At 40.6% G+C, this 26,003-nt stretch overlaps 1 protein-coding gene and 3 non-coding genes across 4 annotated transcripts in view; all 4 read right to left on the bottom strand.

Annotated features, from left to right (window-relative positions):
• Positions 1-26,003, bottom strand: part of itpr3 (inositol 1,4,5-trisphosphate receptor, type 3) — a 114,819-nt gene that overhangs the window by 10,506 nt on the left and 78,310 nt on the right. Inside the window, exons 21-49 of the mRNA XM_034086586.2 lie at positions 23,792-23,936; positions 23,539-23,683; positions 22,748-22,956; positions 22,319-22,439; positions 21,934-21,988; positions 21,292-21,457; positions 19,972-20,130; positions 17,709-17,783; positions 16,375-16,494; positions 15,736-15,858; positions 14,866-15,066; positions 13,070-13,185; positions 11,954-12,089; positions 11,315-11,440; positions 11,002-11,127; positions 10,724-10,844; positions 9,134-9,315; positions 8,356-8,504; positions 8,162-8,270; positions 7,896-7,989; positions 7,184-7,359; positions 5,451-5,610; positions 3,704-3,882; positions 2,794-2,994; positions 2,367-2,477; positions 1,514-1,609; positions 1,243-1,344; positions 520-603; positions 327-437 (exon numbers count right to left, since the gene is read on the bottom strand). Coding sequence (XP_033942477.1) covers positions 327-437; positions 520-603; positions 1,243-1,344; positions 1,514-1,609; positions 2,367-2,477; positions 2,794-2,994; positions 3,704-3,882; positions 5,451-5,610; positions 7,184-7,359; positions 7,896-7,989; positions 8,162-8,270; positions 8,356-8,504; positions 9,134-9,315; positions 10,724-10,844; positions 11,002-11,127; positions 11,315-11,440; positions 11,954-12,089; positions 13,070-13,185; positions 14,866-15,066; positions 15,736-15,858; positions 16,375-16,494; positions 17,709-17,783; positions 19,972-20,130; positions 21,292-21,457; positions 21,934-21,988; positions 22,319-22,439; positions 22,748-22,956; positions 23,539-23,683; positions 23,792-23,936 — 3,898 coding nt within the window. The remainder of the gene's footprint in view (positions 1-326; positions 438-519; positions 604-1,242; positions 1,345-1,513; positions 1,610-2,366; positions 2,478-2,793; positions 2,995-3,703; positions 3,883-5,450; positions 5,611-7,183; positions 7,360-7,895; positions 7,990-8,161; positions 8,271-8,355; positions 8,505-9,133; positions 9,316-10,723; positions 10,845-11,001; positions 11,128-11,314; positions 11,441-11,953; positions 12,090-13,069; positions 13,186-14,865; positions 15,067-15,735; positions 15,859-16,374; positions 16,495-17,708; positions 17,784-19,971; positions 20,131-21,291; positions 21,458-21,933; positions 21,989-22,318; positions 22,440-22,747; positions 22,957-23,538; positions 23,684-23,791; positions 23,937-26,003) is intronic.
• On the bottom strand, positions 24,421-24,493 carry trnak-uuu (transfer RNA lysine (anticodon UUU)). Its single transcript has one exon. It is a non-coding gene; the product is annotated as a tRNA-Lys (tRNA).
• On the bottom strand, positions 24,688-24,760 carry trnak-uuu (transfer RNA lysine (anticodon UUU)). Its single transcript has one exon. It is a non-coding gene; the product is annotated as a tRNA-Lys (tRNA).
• Positions 25,051-25,123, bottom strand: trnak-uuu (transfer RNA lysine (anticodon UUU)). The gene has a single exon. It is a non-coding gene; the product is annotated as a tRNA-Lys (tRNA).

Raw genomic sequence — 26,003 nt, forward strand, 5'->3', positions numbered from 1 at the left:
TGCCCTAACAGCTATACGGTTTCTCTCTTATTGCTGTTGCTGCTCTGACCCCTGCATTTCCCACCATGGATTAACAAAGGTTGATCTTATCTTATCTTACGGTACCTCTATCTGCGAGGTGAGCAGGTCGTAGTACTCTCACCTGAACATATGCAACCTCTCACCTGAACGTATGCAACCTCTCACCTGAACGTATGCAACCTCTCACCTGAACGTATGCAACCTCTAACCTGCCCTAACAGCTATACGGTTTCTCTCTTATTGCTGTTGCTGCTCTGACCCCTGCATTTCCCACCATGGATTAACCAAGGTTGATCTTACGGTACCTCTATCTGTGAGGTGAGCAGGTCGTAGTACTCCAGCGGATCCTGCTCCACCACAACAGCTGGAGCGGTGGACTTCAACATCTGGGACAGAGGACGGTTGTTCAGGTTGAGCTGCAGACAGGAAACACAGAGTATTATAAAGTGAGTATTAATACTGCATCGTCGCTGCAGATGTAGAAGGGCGCAGGTTTACCATGGAGGAGATCCCCTCCTCGCCCTCTTTGCTGTTCTTCTGAGGTTTCAGGAGGTTCTGCAGCATCTTGTTGTGTCTCGCCAGCTGCAAACACACACACACACACACACACACACACACACACACACACACACACACACACACACAAACAACAAGAGAGAAAATGTAATCAGAGAATTACAAACACCGTTTCTTTTCCTACAGCGGAGAAGATATGTCATACCTCAAAACACAATTATTTTAGAATTGCCTTTTATTTTATTTTATTTATGTTTCACTACTTTCTGTTTGTGTTAGTTACTGTATCTTAGTTTTTTCTTTGTATGTTTGTCTGATTTTAAAAACTTTATTATTTGTATTACATTGGATGCAGGATATCACCTCAAACACAGCATGGATCAGTCAGAGCATACATGTTCTGGCTTTATGTGAAGTATACCTTTATGGTATTTGCTTATTTAGTTGTATTATAATGTTGTACCCCTCTACTAAGGGCTGAAACTGTAATGTTTTTTTTGTTTTGTAATAGATGTGTTGTGTTTGTATCACTATGTAGTCGCCAAAGGTATTTTTTTCTACAACATTCTAAAAAAACAAACTGTTTTCGCTTTTTCGTTAGGAATCCGGGGAGATGCTAACTTCTGGATCTTCCAACAGAAACACGGCAGACCCACGGACTGAGAGGAGTGGGATTCAGCCAATCAGGAGCTTGTGTTTAGTCACCTGCTGAGCCAGGATGTAGATGTTGTGTCCGACCTCACGGGGGGAGACGTCCTCCCCCTCATACTCACTCTCCTGATGGTAGGCCTTCTTTATGACCTCCACCTGCACACACACACACACGCACACACGCACACGCACACACACACACACACACACACACACACACACACACACACACACACACACACACACACACACACACACACAGTCATTTTTTTCCGACACACAGATCAGTAACATCTTTAAATAAAGTTAGTGTAAATAATGGCACCAGCTCTCGGGGTCGGAGGTTGAACAGGATCCTCTCTGCGTTCTCGCTGTCATGGCGACTCTCCATCAGAGCCAACAGCAGCTTGGAGGCGTTGTCCTGGAAACAGGGAAATTAAACAGTTAATCGACAGGTGTCACCATGACGACAGGATGAAGTGTAGACCTCGTATAGGTCCCATATGAACCACCAGGTAAAGGAACAATACATGATTACATTAACATGTTGCTGTGATTAAAGTTAAAATGGCAAGGATATTAAAACATTCGGAAAAACACGGTGAAAGTGTTGGGAGTGAACCGGGAATAAAGTTGTGGGCCAGATCAACTAAAGGCCCTGACACACCAAACTGACACCAAGGAACACGTCCCGACGGACCCGATTGTTGTGTCGCCTCACGTCTCCTGCGTCTTGGCCAAAAAGTCGCACTGGAACACACCGCAAAGACTTCCGCCGACGGCCAAGTAGCATGTACGAACTGCGCATGCGTGAGTGGCAATAACTCTCCTTACCAGCAGGCGGCAGTAGCGTGTATTCTTAATTCAAAAGAGGCAACAATCGGAAGACAGACTGCGTGATATATACAAACAAAAAATAGCGTGCGTTCCATTTTCACTCTCGTCCATCACAGACTGTTTCACATAACGACTTATAATCGAAAACATGTTTAGTGCGGTACTGGAAAATGAAAAATAATAGCCGTCTGTGTGTGCCTTCTTCACTTCCGTTTAGCTTCTCATGCACTGATTCGCTGAGCTGAACAGCCAATCAGAGTGATTTCTTTTTGCCTCAGCTCATGATTCTCTGCAGGTTCATCACACAGTGTGCACATGGACCGGTAAACTAACTAACGCACCTTCAGCTGGAGCACCATCTCCATCCGGTACCGACACAGAGGACTGATGTCATTCAGGATCAGAGCCGTGATGATGTCGATGCCGTTGGACTCGTGGGTCACGATGCACGTCTGCAACACACACACACACACACACACACACACACACACACACACACACACACACACACACACACACACACACACACACACACACACACACACACATGCACACATGCACACACACCCTGAGTGTCCATGTTCAGAGGGAGTATACCTGCCTCGATAACCATCTCTGTGATAATACACAGTATAGCACAAAGCAGCCCAAAGTACAGAAACCATGACAACAATATTAAAATAAATCCAGAATAAGATAACACAACTACAGTGATCCTGATGAAATGAAAAGCCATATTAAAAAGATTCTCCGTGTGTCTGAGCGTACCTGGTTCTCCTGGCAGGGGCCCTGGCAGTACTCAGTGAGGGTCTCCAGGGTCTGAGTGATCAGGTGGACGTTGGATTCGTTGATGTAGAGCCCCAGCAGCCCCAGGCCCCCGGTGGTGCTTCCACACATGATGTCCAGGAACTGAAGGGTCTCGCACACCAGGTTGTAGTTGGTCTTATTGTTCTGGCAGCGCAGGAAGTTCTGCGAACACATTCAAGATCACTCTCTCCTATCTGATCAGCCTGTTTGTGCGTCACAGCAGTATTTCAGGAACAAAGTAAGAGATTGATAAAAAGCCTCGTTCATCTGCAATAACAATGCATCTCACTTTAATGAGAGGTTTACGGGCTGGGACCATTTCCTGAATGACAGTCACTTTAAATCTCCTTTGACTTTTTTTTCACGCTAACACAACATTTAAATTAAAGAGAGGTTGTCACAAACCTTCATTTTTAATTGGTGTAATACAACTAGAGGCTGTTTTTTCATTGTTAAGAAATGACATTTTTCGATCCTGAAAACTGAAATTGAAAAAGCCTGTTTTTGAAATTCTATTTGTGTCCAAAAAAAAAGGTAAAAGTTGCAAATTAGGGAGTTTGAGATGTGTGGGTCAGGTATTTCTAAACTCTGGACTAGCCTAGCCTAGGATTATAGTTTTTCTAAACTAAGCTAAACTACTGAAGACCCAGATGAGACTGATATAGTTCTGAAAATCGGACTCTGGGTTAACTCAGATTTGGTCCACCCGGGTTTATTGGTATGTCTTCAGTATTTATTGTTATCATCTAGTCATTTTACTATATTATCATTCATGTTTGTTGATGTGTGAAGCCCTCTGAGACAAATGTGTTTTGTGATATTGGGCTATATGAATACATTTGAACTGAATTGTGTGTTCAGCGGAACCCACCTGCAGGTCCTGGTTGTGGTTCTCACACAGCAGCTGCAGGAACCTGAGGATGGGCTTCATGATGGTGACGGCGGGGCCCACCTCCGCCTCCACCTCCCTCTGCTCCGCTGCAGCGGGGACCGGCTGGGCAGGGGGGCACACCGCCGGGGCGATGGACTGACCCACTGCGACGGGAAGCACTGAGGACGGAGGGGGACACTGCTTAGCCAAACAGCTGGATTCAGAGAGATAGAAGGAGACTACAACTCTGCAGCAAAGTACAGCTTCAAAGGTCAAATAAAGATATTCAAGTGACTGTTTTTTATGTATACTGATTGTTCTGCTTTTATTTAGATCTTAAAAGGTCCCGTACTATACTGTTTTTCAGCTTGGTGTTTGTGCAAGGGCAGATGAATTATGAAGTTGAAAAGGGGCCATCAGACCCCCCATGTTGCGACCCTGGCCCTAATAGGCAGGAAACTGCATTTTCAAAAAACCACCCGTACGAACAAATGCCAAACTTCATTGCATCTCATCAAAAGGTGTTAGTCTGTGGAATAACTGTAATGATGCACTGACATATTGTAAAAGTCTATCTAAAGTGAAAGTATTATTTAGGAGTCAAATCATTAATGGTTATGAACAGGACCTGTGAAATCCCATTTGTTGTTATTTCTTGTAAAAGTTATTTATTTGATTGTTTTGTAAAAAAACTAAAAGCAAACAAATTAACAAGACAAACATGTCGCTGATGTCGCTGATGACGATGACCTAATGTTTTATTTATAAGAAACATATATGCTAGAGGGGGGAGGACCAGAACAGTTTTTTTAAGCTTCTTCTTTCCCCTGTTGAACATGACAGAGACTATCTGAGAATTATTATATATTTTTTTGTTATTATTTTTTTTTTGTACTTTGTTATAATTATTAATTTGAGTGAGAAAAAAAAAGGAAAAATGGAGAATATATATATATATATATATATATTATTGTTGTATGTTTTTGTTTCTGACATGTTCAATAAACTGACTAATGAAAAAATAATAATGAATGAATAGGCGTTGCTCTTAGGTTTGATCCTCTCTACTACTATCCTATCCTCTACTTCAATATTTTGTTGACAAGTTTGTTTCCATTGAATATTCAATCAAGCTGTTATTTTTGTAAATATATCTGTTGTTTGCTGTGAAACTAACAGAATAGGATTGTGATAATATAAGCATTATCAGGAACATCCTCTGTGACAGAACTGACTAGCAAAATGTCCAAAAACACAGATTTTTTGCAAATACAACTAGACGAATGACCTGGAGGACAAGTGTGCTAAAAATAGAAAGATGCCTGCTGAGCCAAAAGTAGAGTTAACATCTGGAACGTGTCTTCAAGTGAAGTTAAATATTTGTGATCAAAACATTCGGGGAAAAAGTTGTACGTTTTTTAAAACCCAAAAGAAGTCGTCATTTTTAATATAATAACTTCCTCAGGTCATCGATGATGATCATTTACCAACAAACTCCTTAATAATTGAATAACCTTACTTCTTTCTTGTACAATTAAAATGTTCCTTTCCAACTATTACAGCTTTTTAAATTAAGATCATGAATATAAAACTGAGCGAAGTGTTTGAACATAAGTGGTTAACATACTCGAAGCAAATAGACAACAAACAGATTTTAAAATAAAACCATCGAATAATAGAAAGACATATTATTGAGAAACTGACATGAGACAAAAAACAGGTTTCTCAGGATAATGAAGTCTCTCACCGGTCTCCAGCTCCTTCTCGTTGGCTTTGTGCGTCATCTCTCCAACGTTAACAGAAACCGTGGCTTTAATGTCCGTCTGAGCCTCCTTCATCCGGTCGTGGAGAACCTTGAAGAACTTCTCTGACTTGTTGTCGCCCATCATCAGTTTGTAGAAGGAGTTCTGCAAGAGAGCCAGAGAGTTTAAACACCGGGTTCATTCACAGAGCTCTGAGTAGCTTGTTAATCCCAAAGTAAAAGACCTTAAGTTAAGGGGGAAATGCATCAACTGTGTCATAATTTAATGAAAAATGTGATAAAAAGATAATTAAGATTTGAGTTTGATGAAAATGTCACTTATTTCAGACCAAATGTATTACATATTTGTTTTTAAATGTGGATGAGCATTTAAGTTGAGTTAGTCAGTTAACACAAATGTAGGCTTATATATTAAATACTACCTTAATTCCCCGACAATGTATTCCCGGTGTATAGGCTCTTTAACATCTGATTCTGCAACTGAGTTTGAACAAATATATTTTCTAAAATATTTCAAACACGTTGGTAGGCCTTAAAAACAATGATCCAAGACTATCACACTCTGTATATTTGTAACGGAGTCAATCTTCCATGCTTTGAATCATTATTAGCGCGCTGCTGATCCTGTGGAAGCAGTAGTTTAAGTGTGATGAGGTAATATCTAGCGATTATGATATTTTTTTAAATGTACCTTTATTTATACATAAACACAGGGTCTCATTCTCAAGAGAGACCTGTTCAGTGGTAACACCACCACACTGTGGCCCAATCCCAAACCACCCGCTCCACCCTACCCCTCCGTGACGGAGTTGTCTGTAGCCACACTCGCAGCTCAACGAGGCTCCCTCCATTACGGGTTAAGGTATACACACAGCGGCAAGCTTTGGGACGGCCTCCCCTCTCTCCGGCAGAAACAGGAAGTGCCGTAACTGTATGTAACAACGGTTTCAAATCAGCATCTCTTTGACAAAAAATGTAAATTAATAACTCAAATAAAACTCCAAACATCTTTCATTGAGTTTCAAAGCTCTTTTAGTTTTAAACCTGATGTTTATAAGCTGCTTAGTTTTTGCAACGGTCTGTAAATATACACAACTTTATGTGTAATAAAATGCACACATTTACCTTTTTCTAGACTAAACACAGGTTTGATCCTGAGTTAAAAACATATGAGGTCATCATGAGGTTGTTAACATCGCAGTTTATCAGTGGATGTTTGCTGGAACTACTTGTGAACAGCGTGTTTCCTGACGGACACACACAGCGTGACTCCGGGCAGGTAGAGACCGGTCTCAAGTCAGCACCGCTGCAGACTCGCTGTCTGAGGGCTTGATAGCCCACTCCCCCTCCACACCGCTCCACACTCGTTGCTTTGGAACAGCCCTCAATATGGCGGACCCTCCGCATGAAGTAGTCATTCAAAATTCATATAGTCAGATATTGCAGGTGCAAACACCCGCGGTGATTTCTCCAGCTTTTTTAAATGTGTTTAAAATCTGTGATGGGTATCAAACTGCTCAGCTTAAGTTCCCGCTGAAGCGTGTTCCAGGTCGAGGGGCAGAGTACGATACGGCTCCGTGCGCACTGAGGGGACGGACAGAGTGATGTCCTTTTGAGTAGTCTGTAGCTGTACTGCTTGTGTGAGATGTACGTGGATATGTAGGGGCAGCATGACGGGGTAATAGTCTGCACTGGAGATGTGTTGCTGCTGTACGTACCTGTATCTCCGTGTTCCCCCCCTCCAGCAGGCAGATGGCCAGCTGGATGCACTCCTGGAAGATCTTGTCGTTCTTGCTGCTCATCACCAGGTCAGTGAAGAGTTTGGTTCCTCCCTCTCGGTCCAGGCGACACTGAACCGCAGCGACGGCCGCCCAGTCGCGCTCCTGCTCCACACCTGAGACACATATAAAGAGATGCTACAGGTGAACAGGGTAAATGATCAAATATAGAAAATGGATGCAAGTGACAGATATTTGATCAAAATGCTGCTAATATCCAGCCAGAAAGCTATCGCTAGGAATTGGGGAAAGGAAGCACCAGCAACGAAAAACCAAAGAGTAACAATTGTGGAAGAAATATTTTTGATGGAAAGACTGACTTATAAATTGAGATAGCAAGAAACTCAACAGAAAGAGGGAAAATGGACTCGATACAAGCCTCGAAACAAAGACATCTGACTGGAACAACAATAGATACATGTATCTTCAAGAATATAATAACATGAAGACATATCCCTAGCCTTATACTTTCATTTGCCTTGCTGGCCTTTTGTTCCATGATTGTAATGTTGTTGTTTTGTAAATTACAAAAGAATAAAAAAATAGAAAATGGTGATATAATAGCACAATAGCCTTTCTTCCCTTATGTCCTGCTCTCTGTCGTCTTCCGTTATCCTTCTCTTTGCATTTCGTTTGGTATCAAGCAACATACCTGAAGCTCCGAGTTCAGCGAGGTCGTTCTTCGGGGTGTTTTTCTTGTTTGGAAACAAGTAGTTCTGCAGCAAAACCTTCCGCAGGGAAATCCCCTGGAACAACACGACAGAAAGGGTTCTTGATTTCCCGACTGATCAGATCTATATAGTCCATGCTCACAGGCAGTTTAAAATCTGATTGTTTAATTAAAGACATCAAATTAACTTAAAGAGCACTTTCTGTTGAACAAAACAACTGTGAGCATTAGTTAGTTTCTTGACTCACCTTTTCATCAAAGTCCAGAGTGCGGATCAGCATCTCCTGCAGAGTCCTCAGGACTTTGATGCACAGCTTCTCCTCCGCGTTCATCAGCGCTTTGGTGTGCTGGATCAGCCTAAACACACACACACACACACAGATTACCCATCATCCCTCTGTATGTGTACCAGCGTATCTGGACTCAGAGGAGCGGCACCTACTTGGAGATGAAGCCCCCCGACTCGCAGCGCTGCCGGGCGTCCGTCCCCTCCAGGAACAGCAGCTCCGGCTGATGGAGGACGTCCACGAGCACCGACAGCTCCGCGTTCACCAGAGGCTTCAGGCGCTCCTCCAGAGTGTTGATGATGTCCTGACACACACACACACACACACACACACACACACACACACACACACACACACACACACACACACACACACACACACACACACACAAATGTATTATCTTTTTAATTTATACACGACATCTATTGCGTCCTGGGAGAGGGATCCTCCTCTCTTCCATCTTTCCCCATTAACTGTGTGTGAGGGTCCGAGGATGGAGGGTGTCATATTCATATTGTGTACAACTGTACCTGAGATACATGTTAAATGTGTGATATTGGGCAACATAAATAAACTCTGATTGATTTATTGATTGACAGACACACAAAAAAACACAAGTTTAACAATACTGCTAAAATCTTCTATCAGAGTATTTGTTATTTTAAATCACGTGACACTTTAAAATTGTGTTAATAACAATAATAAATGCTTTGAAAAGCCAAACACTATTGTACTATTGATTATCGTCTTTCTTTTATGTATGCCTCACATGAGACAACACTTGCAATCTATTATCTCATCGTTTTAGAATTTGCCAATTTATTTCTGGCTAATTTAGATTCGTGGCATGTTGTGAGTTCTCCGTCTTGAGTTGCTCGTCTTTGCTGATTGGTCTGTTTTCACACGTATAGCAGTATTTGCAGCCTGGCGTACCTGCAGCTTCTCGATGATGTTCTTGTAGTCCCAGGGGTTGCTGGGGGCGACGGGTCTGGAGGAGCGGGACGAGGACTTGTAGTTGGGGTTGGAGCGAGACAGAGAGTTGAGCGCGGAGCTGGACAGCATGCAGCTGATCTGAGACTCCAGGTCCAGAGGCAGCGCGATGGAGCGGCTCTTAGCTGAGGAGAAGGAGAACTTCACTGTTTATACTTTTGCCTTTTTACCTGAGTGAGATTTTGAATGCAGGACTTTTTTATTGTAACAAAGTCATTTTACTAAGTAGTATTGCTACTTTTACTCATGTACGTCATGATTGTTGTATTCTTCTGCAGTAGAGCTTGTTATACTGATGTACATCTAGGTGGTTTGATTTAATGTATGATAATGCAGGGTTTTAAAGTTCTCCTATTATACTGTTTTTATCAATATATCACAGCTCTCAGTTATATACAGAACCTGTCTCTGATTGGCTGAAACACCAAACAGATCATTGCAGCGTTACCCATAATCCCCTCTGTTTCAGCCCTGTTTCCAAAGTGCTGATTCTCTGTCTGTTACTTTATATGAAAATAAGGAGCCCCTCCCCACGCCCCTCTGAGAGACATTTGGTTACAAAGAACTCAATGGTGCTCGAGGGGAGATTCAGGTGATAAGGGGGGGGGGGGGGGTTACCTTGTTGCTGATTGGCTAATGGTTTTTTCCTGAAACTTTCAGAGTCTCTTTCCACAGAGGGGACACATGGTGATGTAGAAGAGACATGAAGAAGAGAGGACACATGTTGATGTAGAAGAGACATGAAGAAGAGGGGACACATGTTGATGTAGAAGAGACATGAAGAAGAGAGGACACATGTTGATGTAGAAGAGACATGAAGAAGAGGGGACACATGTTGATGTAGAAGAGACATGAAGAAGAGGGGACACATGTTGATGTAGAAGAGACACGAAGAAGAGGGGACACATGTTGATGTAGAAGAGACATGAAGAAGAGGGGACACATGTTGATGTAGAAGAGACATGAAGAAGAGGGGACACATGTTGATGTAGAAGAGACATGAAGAAGAGGGGACACATGTTGATGTAGAGGAGACATGAAGAAGAGGGCACAAATGGTGATGTAGAAGAGACATGAAGAAGAGGGGACACATGTTGATGTAGAGGAGACATGAAGAAGAGGGGACACATGTTGATGTAGAGGAGACATGAAGAAGAGGGGACACATGTTGATGTAGAGGAGACATGAAGAAGAGGGGACACATGTTGATGTAGAAGAGACATGAAGAAGAGGGGACACATGTTGATGTAGAGGAGACATGAAGAAGAGGAGACATGAAGACATGAAGAAGTGGATTTTGCATAATAGGTGGACTTTAATGTTTGATAATGCAGGGTTTTAAATCTTCAAAGTAACTTCAGGCACCACGTAGTCAAGTATCTGAGATGTAGTGGAGTTGAACTAGTATATAGTAACATAACATGTAATGTCTGTGTGTGTGTGTGTGTGTGTGTGTGTGTGTGTGTGTGTGTGTGTGTGTGTGTGTGTGTGTGTGTGTGTGTGTGTGTGTGCGTGTGTGTGTGTGTGTGTCACCTGTCATGGCGAGGGTCTTGATGCAGGTCTCCACCTGTCCTCGGTGCTGCTGCTGCAGCCAGGGACAGTCCAGCAGCCGCACGGAGGACTGAAGGAGCTGCGTGACGATGGTGTGATGCGTCTGAGAGAGTGAGAGGGGTTCAACATCTACAGTACCGCACTCTTGATAGTGTCTCTTCATTTCTAACCCCATCTTAAATAAACTTTTAAACCCAACGTTTGTCGTGCCTCGCAAAAAACAACATTATATATATTAGAGAGAGCGTGCTGGCCCTGACCTGCAGAGACGTGCTGTTCTCAGAGAACGGGGAGCTGAAGAAGGAGTGGATGGTGTCGAACACCACGTTGATGATGTATTTCTCCAGGATGGGATCAGTGAGGCGCTTCTCCCGCTGGTTACACACCTGCAGAGGAGACAGAGGACATCAGGACATGGAAGTGATGAATTGAAACTGATGCAAACACACGGAAAGTACCAGTACTCCCTGATACTGAGCGCAGGACAGAGTCTCTCTCGCTGCATTATTAACAGTCACCAGGACAGAGTCTCTCTCGCTGCATTATTAACAGTCACCAGGACAGAGCGGTTACCCTGGCCATGTCCACGGTGAAGTCCTCAAACAGTTTCCAGATGTGGTTCGACGTGTAGATTTCCTTCATCTCCACCTCTGTGTCCACGTAGCAGTGATTCACAAAGTTCACGTACGCCACCTTCACCTGCAGACAGCGAGACGGGTCTCAGGGTCAATAATGTATACGTTTAAGTTTCTGTAACGCATAGACAGAAAGTCATGCAGATCATTGATTGTACAGAGCATAATATATATACTATATACTACTATAAGCGCTTTGTGTGAAAGTATTCATGATGACAACTATTTAGAAAAAAACATTTCTACATCGTAGTATTTTCAATTTCATGTCATTTTTTACGGTATAATGTCCTGCAGATAATTGACGAGTACAGAGCAGGATGAAGAAAGGTTGACGCCTTTATTTGAGGGGCAAACGGCTGAAGAAACGACACCTTACTAGGAAAGAAAACATACTGGTGTGCGGCAAAATATAAATATATAGTATATAATATAATATAATATATTCATGATAAAAACAACTTCGAAAAAAACATTTCTAGACCGTAGTATTTTTTCCGGAATAGGCAGATTACATTATAGCAGTATCTACATATATTTCCTTTAGAGAATATGGAGCTGAAATCCAGGACGTTACCTCGGTGATGCAGTCCTCGTGCGTCACCACTCGCACCACGTCCTCCAGAGGAAGCAGAGACGTACATTTGATCTCCGTGTAAACGTTCTTCCCCTCGGCGCACGCTGCCAGCAGCTCCACCAGAGAGATGTGGTACCTGCAGGGGGGGGGGGGGGGGTATTTAACAATCAAAGGGATGATACTGTGAAGCTGTATATGTCTAGAATATAAACCTAAACAAATACCTAAACACAGCAGCTGTATTACCTGTACTTTACCAAGTGAGATAAGTAGTGTGTATGCAGGACTTACCTGTCGTGCAGTATGACACACTACAGAGTGGGATTATCCTGTAGTATCTTGACTTTTTATTTGAATTATTCAGAATATTTTTTATTGTTTTGTTTATATCGTTTATATTTGATACAATATTTTTCATTTTATTTTGAATTATTAATTCTCTTTTCCACTTTTTTAAGTATTGTATTTCAACGTCTGAACACACTCTGCTTCTGTGACGAAATAATCTATCCATCTATCTATCTATCTATCTATCTATTAATCTATCTATCCATCCATCCATCTATCTATCTATCTATCTATCTATCTATCTATTCATCTATCTATCCATCCATCCATCTATCTATCTATCTATCTATTAATCTATCTATCCATCTATCTATCTATCTATCTATCTATCTATCTATTCATCTATCTATCTATCTATCTATCTGTTAATCTATCTATCTATCAATACTTATAATATTAAGCACTAATTGTTAATATTTTACACACTGTAACTTCTATTCTTGTGTGTTATTCTATTTTATTTCTGTTATCTTGGCTCTTTAACGACTGCTCTTAGAGACAATTTAATGTGTTGCTATTGCAGGAATGGGTACAAAATATTACGTGTGAAATACAATTTTGTTCCATGTGTATTAATATTTTCATTAATTTCAACCCGCAAATTCAAAGTGTCTGTCTATAAAATAGTATTAATGATATATAGTCAAAGTATTATTTGCATTATTTTGTGTTATTATTATTATTGTGTCTGAATGATTTTAATGTTTTCATAAGAACTTGTAATGTGCCTTGCCTGCCTGCTTGTCACTTGATATCCCCCGTGTTTACCTGAGTGGGCTGCTCTCCGCGACCCCCTCCCGGCTCTCGGCCATCAGGTCCAGCATCACGTTGAACGAGGCTTTGTCGTTGTAGAAGACCACCACGTCCTCCCCGGAGTTAGTGAGCTGCAGAGATCAGCGTTACATTTTATTATATTTGATTTATTTCGAATGTGTAAAACAATAATACAAACAAATAATAATAATAATGATGAAATGAAACATGATCATTATAATACTATAGAAACTTAAGCAGTGTCAAATTGATAAACAAACATACTACTGATTATGAATTATATATAAACAAATATTCTACTTAATTACACATCCGAAAAGGGGTGGGAAGAAGTTTACACGTATTTAATCCACCTCTTCTCCCAAAAACTAAATAATTAACATATATATATTTAAAAAAACACTTTAAAAAACACATTTGTTATTGAAAAACAAACAAACAAAACAAAAACATAAAACAACAAATACATAAACAGATAAATAAACAAACAAATACATAACAGGAAACACTTCCAAGTGTCCCAACCTTAAAGAGTGCGTTGAAGAGCTACATTATTTAACAAAGCCTTCAGTTAGAGCTGGCATTTTATGGTATTTATTTAATTATATTTTTATGGTAATGAATTTGAATGTTTTATGTATTTGTATTGTCTTTTGTTGTATCTTATTTTATTTTCTATTTGTATTCCACACACGATCTTGTTTTCTCATTTTGCTGTAACTCCATCAAAGTGAACTTTATTGTCAATCTTCCAGTTTGTGTGTACAGACAGGGAGATCGAAATACCGTTTCCCACAATCCCGAATACAAAAACAAATATATATAAAAATATGTATGCAAATATGTATATCCTATATATACACAATCAAAAGACAGATGTATACATATGCATATATTAAGACATAAATAAAAGCACAACAATCAATATATACAAAATAGCAGTCAATATCTTTGAGAATGTACATTAGTGCAAGACTGTCCATAGCAGCGTGAAAAAGAAAAGAAAAGTGGACTCATATAAAATGTTGTTGTTTGTTTTTAATCCGTGGCCTGCACTACGAAGCAGGATTTTCGGTTAGCGGGGTAACTTCAGGGAAAACTCTGGGTTTCCGGTCCTACGACGCTGGTTCTCTTTTTAGCGGGCTGGATCTCCATGGTAACTTGTGCTGAACGCCTAACCTGCTCCGGAGCAGGTTTGCACAGACTGTATGCTGAGTTGAAGAAAAACTCAAATGCAATTAAAGTCAGATCCACTCGTGTCTTAGATGGGGCGGTGCAGTGATATCATAAACCTGTTAATGTACGCATTCAAACACTCGGACGTCTTTTTTACAAGCTGTTCTGTATTCCTCTTGCAGGTGCAACTATGTGGCTTTTATCCTGGTTTATCTGTTTAAGTCATGGATGTTTAAAGTTTAACTTCTTCATATTTGTCTAATGTGATAGTTCACTTTTCATTCATGAAGTATGACGCTGCGCTGTCAGTACGCTTTTCCATGTTTGTGATTGGTCAAATGTTGCTAACCCCGCCCCTTTCATGTGAACGCGCTAATAGCCGGACAGAGAAACCCTGGCTTGAGTTAACAAGTTGATAACCAGCGTCGTAGGATCGCTTAGCGAGATCTCGTTAGTTAGGGTTAGTTAAGATAACTCAACCATATCCAGGGTCTGTTGAACTGGATTCGTAGCCACTGCAAAGCCCTCTGAGACCAACATGTTTTGTGATATTGGGCTATACAAATAAAGTTTGATTTGATTTGATGTAGCAGTGTTTCTGTGTCTGTCCTCACCTCGGTCATGATCATGTCCTGGCACTTCTTCACGTACTTGCCCTCGGCCTTGATGATGGTGTGCAGGAAGTTGAGGTACTGCACGTGGCGACCGTGCGTTGCTAGGCAGTGGATGAAGTGCTGCAGGACGCTCTCTGAGATCTCGCTGCACAGCTGGTAGTTGTTGCTGAAGATGTGCTGCACCGTCTCCGCCTCCATCAGCTGAAGGCAAGGCAAGTTTATTTATACAGCACTTTTCAACACAAGGCAATTCAAGGTGCTTTACAAACATGAAATACATTAAGAGCATAAAACACATTAGAAATATTACACAGGTACATGGATACAAGTTACAGTGCAGTTTAAGATGTGAATAGTTCAATTAAAAGCAGCGGCAAAAAGAAAGTCTTCAGCCTGGATTTAAAAGTAGTCAGAGTTCCAGCGGACCTGCAGGTTTCTGGGAGTGTGCTCCAGATATTTGGCTGTATCCCTAACCAGATTCTCACATTCCTTTACAAAAGGTTTCACTTCTGTTCAATCAAAGGATTTACTCATTTAGTTTGTGACATGTCAAATAGCTCTGACCAATGTGGACATGATTATGTACTTTATTAAGTAGTTTTAACCAGCAAATATTGGCATGTCTTTGCAATGATCTCCATTATTTGTCTTTGTTTTTGTTTTATGTAAAATGTCAGAAACAATGGAAGGTGACATCCCCAAGTTGCTTTTTTTCTCAGACAACCAACAACACAGTTAATTTTGAGTCAAGTTGTACAAAAAGAACATCACATTTGATGAACTGGAACCACTGCTTTCTGTTGAACATCTTAAACTACAGTAGCAAACAATCATCCAAACTGTGAACCTGGTCAGTTCTGAGCAGCGTACCCCCGGGTTGAGGAACAGGTTGAGGTTCTTGTGCAGCAGAGCCTGGTTCTCCTGGTTCCCCGTGCAGAACTTCTGCAGGAACAGGTGAGTGTACCTGATGATCTCCAGCATCTTCAAATCACTCTGCAGACAGAAAGACAAGGAAGAGAGAAGGTTGACGGGGAGAGGACTTTGATCCTGTTGAAATGCTCTTTACTTTAGCCAAAGTCCAATGTGTGGCTACGTAACAAGGTAGGTATGTGTGTATGTATACAGTAGATTTGAGTATAGGTATTTGCTGCATGTATTACACACATATAGATTCATCTAACAATGTTCCTGATAAATAATAATAATAATAAATAATGAGGCTCACTGGCGGTGAATGTTTGTGTGTGTACATACAATCAGTACAGTCCACTGTCTGATTTGTATGCATATATTTTCCATCTCTAAATAACAAAACTGTTTAAATGCAATGTCGAAACACAATACAAAATGTTTTGATCAGAAGTAACATTTCTAGAACAATGCTGTAATTAACTTTTAGGTTTTAAATGATATGTCTAGAACCTTTAATCATAATGATTTGTTTTAATAAGATCAGTCCTGACTCAGTGACTCTGTTGAGGTGCTTTTATTTTGGCGGTCCAGTCCCACCTGGTCGTAGGACACCTGCAGGAGGTCCAGCATGACTTTATGAGCGCCCATGTTCTTCAGGAGCCTCTGCTGCTTCTTCCAGACTCCTGTGCTGCACATTTTATTCAACCTCTCCAGGATCTGCAGAGAGAGGCGGGAGCACCATTACAAGAGACACATATAGTCTACATTATAATATTTTTTCTCAGTCGGTTTATTAAAACGGGTTAAACGGTTTTAATAAACATAACTTTTCATTTACAAAGTTAAGATATAAATAAATAATAGTTACATTAAAAGGGTATCTAAATGTTATGGGTTGAGGTGGAAATAGATGAATATGACATGCTATAGCACTACTTTACAATCAAGTCAAAGCAAATATGTAAAAAAATAAAAACGTATGAATTTGTTTTTTACTTTTTACATTTACAATTGCCTAAATTATTAACACTGTAAAGGAATGGGTCATTATGGCAGATATAGAGAAAATCTACTAATATAAACGTATCCATCAAAACATTAACACATTTTATTGTTCAGTTTTCTTACTTAAAAAATAAGGTTACATTTCCAAAACTTCAAATGTATTTCAATTTTATATAGTTTTATTGTGCTGTGGTTAGTTCAGCAAAAACTTAAAATGATGTCAACATAACATGCCTTCTCATTATACAACAAGTAAGAACTAAAAAGAAAACAATAACATATTATATTTTGGTTAAAGGTCTGCATTTCCGGCTGGGTACTGAACAATTAAAGCAGACTTTAAAGCTTAAAAATATAATCACGTATCAGAAATGTATGATCACAATGGCATTGGGCTACAATCGTCAGAATATTGTAACGTTTGCTTCTGATTCTGAGGCCTAATAGGTGATTTTTTTGGGGCCTTTTTCAATATTTTCAGGCATAGTCAAATGTAATCACAAGGCGGACAGTTTGCGTGATTTGTTGGCAAAGCTTGTGAGTGTTGTTGCCGTGTAGTTTCCTATCAGGAGGAATGATTAGACACACATACAAGTCTTTCAATGTACATACTGCGTATTGTAAGGAGGAATTTAATGGATGGATTAAATGGATTCTTTATTCACATGTGAGACGTTTGCAGCAGCTGTAATCCAGACTGACTATGAGCGGGGAATAATAATAAAACGTAATAAATTCAGCAGTGAAAAGCCACCATTTCTGAAGAGACTGAGACGGAGCACCACGTAAAACTCTTCATCCACAAATACAGACATCACAGCCAAGCCCACAGTGATGATTGACGGGTGATCTGTTGGAAGCAGAAACACCACAACGAAGACCAACGAATAAAAGACGACCTCCTGAAGGAACACATGTCTACTCACCTCTTTGACTTTCTGGTAGTTCTCGTTGCCCTTCTCCAGCTTCTCTTTCTTGGGGGGAGCGTCCTCTGATGCCCCCTGCAGGGTGCAAACGGACACTATACAGTTCTCTCTGGGTATATTACTACAGTATACATACTTAAATGATAAAAACAGTATATGTGTTACGATTGTGAACGCATTTGGGAATTTGCATTTATGTTCACGAGGAGCTTCGCCGATATGGAGACGAACAAGTTGATATTATGCGGACACCCATGGATCCTCATTTAAATCAAAACAAGATCCGAGTTTCAAAATAACCTATAATGTTGGGGAATCTATCTTATATTAAGTATCTTTAATAATTTCCTAGGCACTAGAACAACCTCCTCCTGATGTGTATTTAGCTGGTAGCAGAACGTTATTGTTCACAAAGTTTTTCTATCATTTGTATTTTCATTTTCAGCATTATTTCCAATTTCCAATTTATTCAGTAATTTGAAAAGGTCTTGAATAACAATCACACTTAAAGGTGGGGTAGGTAATTTTGGAGAAACCAGCTAGAGTGCGCTAGAATTTGAAAATACACAGCCGGAACAAATCTGCTACTTCCTCACAGAGCCCCTCCTCCAACACACACGAACGCGCACATGACCAATGAGGGCACGAGATAAGTTTGTGCCCTGATGGAAGGCTGACAGGCAGGTAGGCCATCCAGTTACTTTAGCCGAGCCGGCTCAGATGATTGGTCGTGCATTCCCGGCTGGGTACTGAACAATTAAATATGTTTTAATTACGGCTTCCACAGATGATTTTGTATGTATTTATTGTCAAAGCATTTAATATATTCATTGCTATCGGGATGTTAAGAGCATTCCTTGGAATGTAACAAAAAGTGTTTCTGAAATAAATGACACCTTTAAAGGTTGGATAGGTAAGTTTCAGAAACCGGCTCGAGATACACTTTGTGTTATATTCCATGGAATGCTCTTAACATCCCGATAGCAATGAATATCTGAAGTGCTTTGACAAAAAATCCATAACAAAATTTCATCTGTAGAAGCCGTAATACTGTAAAAAGTACAACCAATCCGTTTAGCCGGGCCGGCTAAACGGATTGGACGGCCTACCTGCCTGTCAGCCTTCCATCGGGGCACAAACTTATCTTGTGCCCTCATTGGTCATGTGCGCGTTCGTGTGTGTTGGAGGAGGGGCTCTGTGAGGAAGTGGCAGATTTTCTCCGGTTGTGTATTTTCAAATTCTAGCGATCTTGAGCCGGTTTCTCAAACTTACCTACCCCACCTTTAAGGAGTTTTCTTAGGAAATTGGGGATGTCACTTTTCCACGTAGCTAGCTACCTAGCTAAATCTATGAAAAGTCTCAACGAAAAACGACCAAAACCTGGTAAAAAGTGTGGATAAAACGTCTGCGGCTGTGCAGGTTCTAACAAATCAGCGTAAAGATATAACATGTCTTAGTTAAACTGCTTTAGTAAACATTGATACTAAGGCATTGAGTACAAATTAGCTTAGCAGGACGGATATGTGACCGACTACATACAGAAATAACATAATATCAATGTTTACCTGAATGACACAAAATAAATGAAACGACAATTCAGTGACACAATCATGCTAGCGTGTATCCACTACCCAAGTAGCTTATTACTTGTTGTTAGATATGAATGGCTTGTTATGCAGTATAGAATAGTAGACAATGATGAAATGGTAGTATTAGAACAGGTTTGGAGCATTTTGCCTACATTTCACAGTAGAACCAAACAATAAAGAAAGACATGGAGTTGTGACATGCAACAAAAGCCCACAGCCAGATCTGAACCCAGGACCATATCGTTGCAGCGTCTGAGACATCAGCAAGCCCCACACCAACGGTAAGTACAGGATGCAAAGGTTCAAAATAAATATATATTTGTTGTTGTTAGTGTTAATCTTCAACCAAGAAAACGGTTCTTGTTACTTTGGTCCTTCTTAAAGTAGTGCTTTTGAGTTAGTGGCAGTGTTAGTTGTATTGTAGTTATTGACACTCAGCCATCTAGACATGAACATCTCACCCATTAGTTATGAAGGAGTGTTAAACTTAGACATTTTGAAATAAACTTGGCTTTAAATCCTTGTAGAAACTCTCAACAACGTATGCTGATGATACTGCACTCTCCACCACCTCTTTGCTCCTTGAACTCCAACAATATCTGTTCTTTTATTTTATAAATACTAATGCCTTTAGTGAAAATAAAGGTGTAAATAATGATGTTTTTGCTCCCCACCTCCCCTTTCTCCTTCTTGTCTTTCTTCCCGTCGCCTCCACCTGAGCTCTTCTTCTCCACCCACAGTTCAGATTTCTCCACCAGCGTTCGGAGTCGATCCAGATCCGCCTTGATCAGCTTGTAGTTTTCTACATCCTGCGACGTGATCAACAACTGGACCTGTGGAGGAGAAAAGCATTAACACGAGTGTCCAGCTAACAGTCGGTCAATCAATCTATCTATTATTCCACTTCCACAGATTCAACATGATTCAGATTTGTAAAGTGGATTTAATAATCGGTCTAGATGAAATCGTTCTCAATCAATCTCAATCTCTATTTATTTATATAGCACATTTAAAACAACCTCAATTGACCGAAGTGCTGTACAGGGAACAAATATAAAATAACACAATAGGAGTAAAATAATAAAACAATAATTAAAAACAAGATAACAAGCACAAGAGACATATAAAAACACATACAAATATCAAAATGTTATGCTCAGCTAGTATTAAAAGCCAATGCAAAGAGGTGACTAAATGGCCGTCGTAATCCAACACTAGAGTAGTTGTAGTCATATGGCCCGCACATTGGTCAGTAAAAGGACATCCAACACCAAATGAGTATTTGGATTTGGGATATGGATCATTCTTGCAAAGTTAAGAGGCCTTCAGACAGTGCTTCACTACATCAACAAAACATGAAATAATAACATTATATTTTGGAAGAGTTATGTAAGAGGTAGTTCAAGGGAACGATTTAATCATACATTCATCTGAGGTGGTTTAAGGGTGGTGATGGTTGTTACTGCACCTTACATTAGCTTAACTGTTATTGCTTTAATAAAACTACTAAACTAAACGCTTCTGTCATTTTTGGAAGACATCAAAACTTTGTAATTGATTATAGGACATAGGCTTATATTTGAAAGTATACTTAATTTAAATGAGTAAGAATACTGTATACGATGCTTATTTGTATACAGTAATTATAACCTGCACTGTTTTTACAATACTTTCACCTGCACTCACATCTGCACACAATCCACAATATGTATATATGTCCATTCGTTATATTATGACCAAGGTGTTACTGTGATATCTGTTTCAACAGTTACTATATCACTTTATCACTTTATTTGAAATAGTTTTATTGTAATTTTTATTGTATTTAATCTCTATGTTTTACCTTGCAGATAGCCAGTCCTAACCCTAAGTCAGTGTGAGCTTTTAATACTGTGTGTGTGTGTGTGTGTGTGTGTGTGTGTGTGTGTGTGTGTGTGTGTGTGTGTGTGTGTGTGTGTGTGTGTGTGTGTGTGTGTGTGTGTGTGTGTGTGTACCTGTTTGAAGGTGTGCAGCACCTCCTGTCTCTGGCTGAAGTGTCTGAAGAGCAGCTGCAGGGCTCCAGAGACTAAAGGAGGATAGTCGTGCATGGTGAGGTGGATCAGAACCCTCAGGAACATCCGACCGCCTTCATCATCCACCTCCAAAATACTGTTCCCTTTCCTGTCCACACACACACATACCATGTATACATCACTTCAGGGGACATTACATTGACTTACATGCATTTCCTGGAGACTTATCCTAACCTTAACCATAACCAACACACGCCTAACCCGTACCCTTACCCTAATCCTAACCAAGTCTTCACCCTAAAATGAATGATTCCCCTCATGGGGACCTCCATTTTGTCCCCATAAGGGAGGCGAGTCCCCATACGTGACTGTGTAAACATATTTAGGTCCCCACAAGTATAGTAATGCTAGACCCCCCCCCCCCCACACACACACACACACACACACACACACACACACACACACACACACACACACACACACACACACACACACACACACACACACACCATATATAAAATCACTTTATATCTATGTGCTTCTTTTAATGTCTGAAAAAAAGCCATAATTGTTCAATATTGATCAAGGTTTTTATGAATGAAAGTGTCTACATATATGACATACCCGACTCCAAACATAGCCTCAGCCTGCTCTCCAATGTGCTGCAGGTTGATGGTGGCTGAGGAGGGACAAAATAAGATAAGAGATGAGACTTTATTTATCCCGAAGGAAGTTGTTGTGCTAGAGTTACAAACATATAATAAACACAGCAGCATAATAGTAAAACTGTACACTAAAAGTGCAGTACAAAGAGCAATCAAATATTAAATCATTGATATTTAATATTTAATTGCTAAACACACAATAGGACTGAAATATGCAACATTCACTTATATAGGCAGATTCCCTTTACAGTAAAAAAAATCAGGAAGCACATTTGGATATTTATCAAGGGTTTCAGTCCAAAACAAACTGAAAGAGTGTGTTTCCATTGGCTTTCTGTGTGTACCTGCGTGCTCCAAATTGGTGGTGGCGTCGGCATCAGCCATGGGATAAACATCCACAAACTCTTTCTTAAACACTGACAGCAAGAAGGAGATGCGGTAGTCCAGACGAACATTCAGGATGAACTGATGAAGAGCAAAAAAAAATTATGGGTTAGAGCAGCTGTTCCTAGTTTGGACATATACAATTTGAAAGAAAAAACAGGAGAAACTACAACAATAACACTTTAAAAAAAGGTGTTGCTTGCTTCAACTAGGCACCAATCCTGATTATAAAGTGAAACATTTGAAAACTGCAAACTTGCTTATATCATCAACAGTGGAGACGTTAATAAGCAAGAGAAAACATTTTAACAAGGTATAGTGTACAGGTGTACCTAACAAGGTGGGCATTGAGTGTGTATTTAATATAATTAATATGTAATATAAGTTACCTGTAATATCTCCAGTATCTTCAGCTTGGTGTCCATCACAGTCAGGTCTATATTTTCAATACTATCTTTACTGCCTCTCTGTCCTTCAAGCGCATTTCCCGCCCCCGCCCCTCTGGCTCCTGGACCTCCGAATATGGACTGCTTCCTGTTCAGAACCATGGTGGACATAATCTGACCCATCCCATGTATGGAGCGCCTGACGTTTTTCCCTTCAGACGGGAGGGAAGAACAGAAAGCAATGGTCTGCATTATTACCGTTTGTTGGAATAAATCCAAAGGGGCAAAGACAGGAGACTTTTGACGTGGGAAATGCATCAATCACTGCCCCTTTAAGCAGTGATAGGCCAGGGCGTTATCTAGGTGTGAAGGAAATTAACCTCTATTTAAATGTCTTAGCGACTGCAAGTAACAGTAGCAGTGACTAAACGGTTAGCTGACACAAAACAGTAACTCTTAAAGACTCTCAAAGTCAAAACCAGTCAGGAGACGAAATGATGAGTGACAAAAATGTCTGAAAGAATAAAAAAGCAAAACGACTTGGTTGACTTTAAAACTTCTAAATAGCATCCTTTAGAAAAAAACACATACAGCATATGAAGAAGACCCTTGAGATCCTTAGAATTAAGTCAATGCATTTTTTCAACAAAATGTTTAGCTTTTAATGTCTGGAAATGTGTATCGAATATGTTTTTGTAAATGTAACAAAGAACAGGCAGGTAAGGTAAGACAAATGACGATTAACATAATGTAAAAAAAAGATAAAGGTTAACAGTTATCAGAGCATTAAGTACCTGATCCATCATCATGGAATAAGACCCCAGCATATCCAGGGTTGGGTCTACAGTCGATGATGCCGAGCAGAGTTCTGGTGAGTCTGAGCAGCTCAAAGAAACTGTAGAAACCAAAGTAGATCAAATGTCTGGCCAAACTCACCACCTGGAGAAAGACCAAAAAGAAGAGGGAGTGATCAGAGACAAAAAGTGCAAGACTGATGGATTAATAAAGTGGTAAAATGGGAAAAGAAGTAAAAGAGCGAGGGCTGACCTCGTATGTGAGTTTGTTTTTCTCCTCGTTGTGAAAGGGCAGCTCATCGTTCAGGACGTTGTTCAGATATTCCTCCATGAAGGCCATTGTGTTGGAGAAACGGTTCTTCTTGTTGTCTCTGCTGTCCTCCATGTTGGAATCATAACTGTGGGGAACAAACATCAAAACAAATTATGATATGCTCTCAGCAAACAATATAGTATGCCTATAGGCAGATAGTCTGGTAGGAAACAGACCACCACGAATGCAACACAAAGACTTTGTCTAGCAGACAAGTGTTAGCTTGAGAGAGGACTTGAGTCACATCACACAATATATTTACACCTGAACAGGGACTTGAACCCTGGACCCTCAGATTAAAAGTCTGATGGTCTACCGAGTGAGCTATCCAGGCTCTGAAAGACACCTTAGCAGTGAAAGGCTGAATACCCACATTTGTATTAAGTATCAGACAATCAAGATAGCTTTCAATGAGATCAGCAATATGCCAACCCGAGAGATCTGTGGTTGAGTGTTAAAGATGAGGCACTTATAAATGGGGCCTTGAAGACCTATCGAGATAGTCTGGTCGGGAACAGACTACCACGAATGCAACACAAAGACTTGAGTCAAATCACACAATAGATTTCCGCCTGAACAGGGACTTGAACCCTGGACCCTCAGATTAAAAGTCTGATGCTCTACCGACTGAGCTATCCAGGCTCTGAAAGACACCTTAGCAGTGAAAGTATGCCTACCTACATTTGCATTGAGTATCTGAAAATTCCGGTATAAACGCGATCTGCTCTTTAGTTCCGGGAAATAAAGAGTACCGATGAACTAAGTACTGGGAACTAAGTCTAGCAGACAAGTGTTAGCTTTAGAGAGGACTTGAGTCACATCACACAATAGATGTACGCCTGAACAGGGACTTGAACCCTGGACCCTCAGATTAAAAGTCTGATGCTCTACCGACTGAGCTATCCAGGCTCTGAGAGACACCTTAGCAGTGAAAGGCTGAATACCCAAAGTTGCATTAAGTATCAGACAATCAAGATAGCTTTCAATGAGATCAGCAATATGCCAACCCGAGAGACCTGTGGTTGAGTGTTAATGACGAGGCACTTATAAATGGGGCCTTGAAGACCTGTGCGAGTGACTTGGATTTATCTAGATAGTCTGGTAGGGAACAGACTACCACAAATGCAACACGAAGACTTTGTCTAGCAGACAAGCGTTAGCTTTAGAGAAGACTTGAGTCACATCACACAATATATTTACGCCTGAACAGGGACTTGAACCCTGGACCCTCAGATTAAAAGTCTGATGCTCTACCGACTGAGCTATCCATGCTCTGAAAGACACCTTAGCAGTGAAAGTATGCCTACCTACATTTGCATTGAGTATCTGCAAATTCCGGGATAAACGGGATCTGCTCTTTAGTTCCGGGAAATAAAGAGTTCCGATTAACTAAGTACTGGGAACTAAGTACGACAAAGTACTTGGTGTAAAAGCACCTACTAGATTTATCGCATGAACAGGGACTTGAACTCTGGACCCTCAGATTAAAAGTCTGATGCTCTACCGACTGAGCTATCCAGGCTCTGAAAGACACCTTAGCAGTGAAAGTATGCCTACCTACATTTGCATTGAGTATCTGAAAATTCCGGGATAAACGCGATCTGCTCTTTAGTTCCGGGAAATAAAGAGTACCGATGAACTAAGTACTGGGAACTAAGTCTAGCAGACAAGTGTTAGCTTTAGAGAAGACTTGAGTCACATCACACAATAGATTTACGCCTGAACAGGGACTTGAACCCTGGACCCTCAGATTAAAAGTCTGATGCTCTACCGACTGAACAGGGACTTGAACCCTGGACCCTCAGATTAAAAGTCTGATGCTCTACCGACTGAGCTATCCATGCTGTGAAAGACACCTTAGCAGTCAAAGTATGCCTACCTACATTTGCATTGAGTATCTGCAAATTCCGGGATAAACGGGATCTGCTCTTTAGTTCCGATTAACTAAGTACTGGGAACTAAGTACGACAAAGTACTTGGTGTAAAAGCACCTACCAGATTTATCGCATGAACAGGGACTTGAACTCTGGACCCTCAGATTAAAAGTCTGATGCTCTACCGACTGAGCTATCCAGGCTCTGAAAGACACCTTAGCAGTGAAAGTATGCCTACCTACATTTGCATTGAGTATCTGAAAATTCCGGTATAAACG

This window comes from Pseudochaenichthys georgianus, chromosome 7 (assembly GCF_902827115.2).
Source record: "Pseudochaenichthys georgianus chromosome 7, fPseGeo1.2, whole genome shotgun sequence".
In the NCBI taxonomy this organism is placed as follows: Eukaryota; Metazoa; Chordata; class Actinopteri; order Perciformes; family Channichthyidae; genus Pseudochaenichthys; species Pseudochaenichthys georgianus.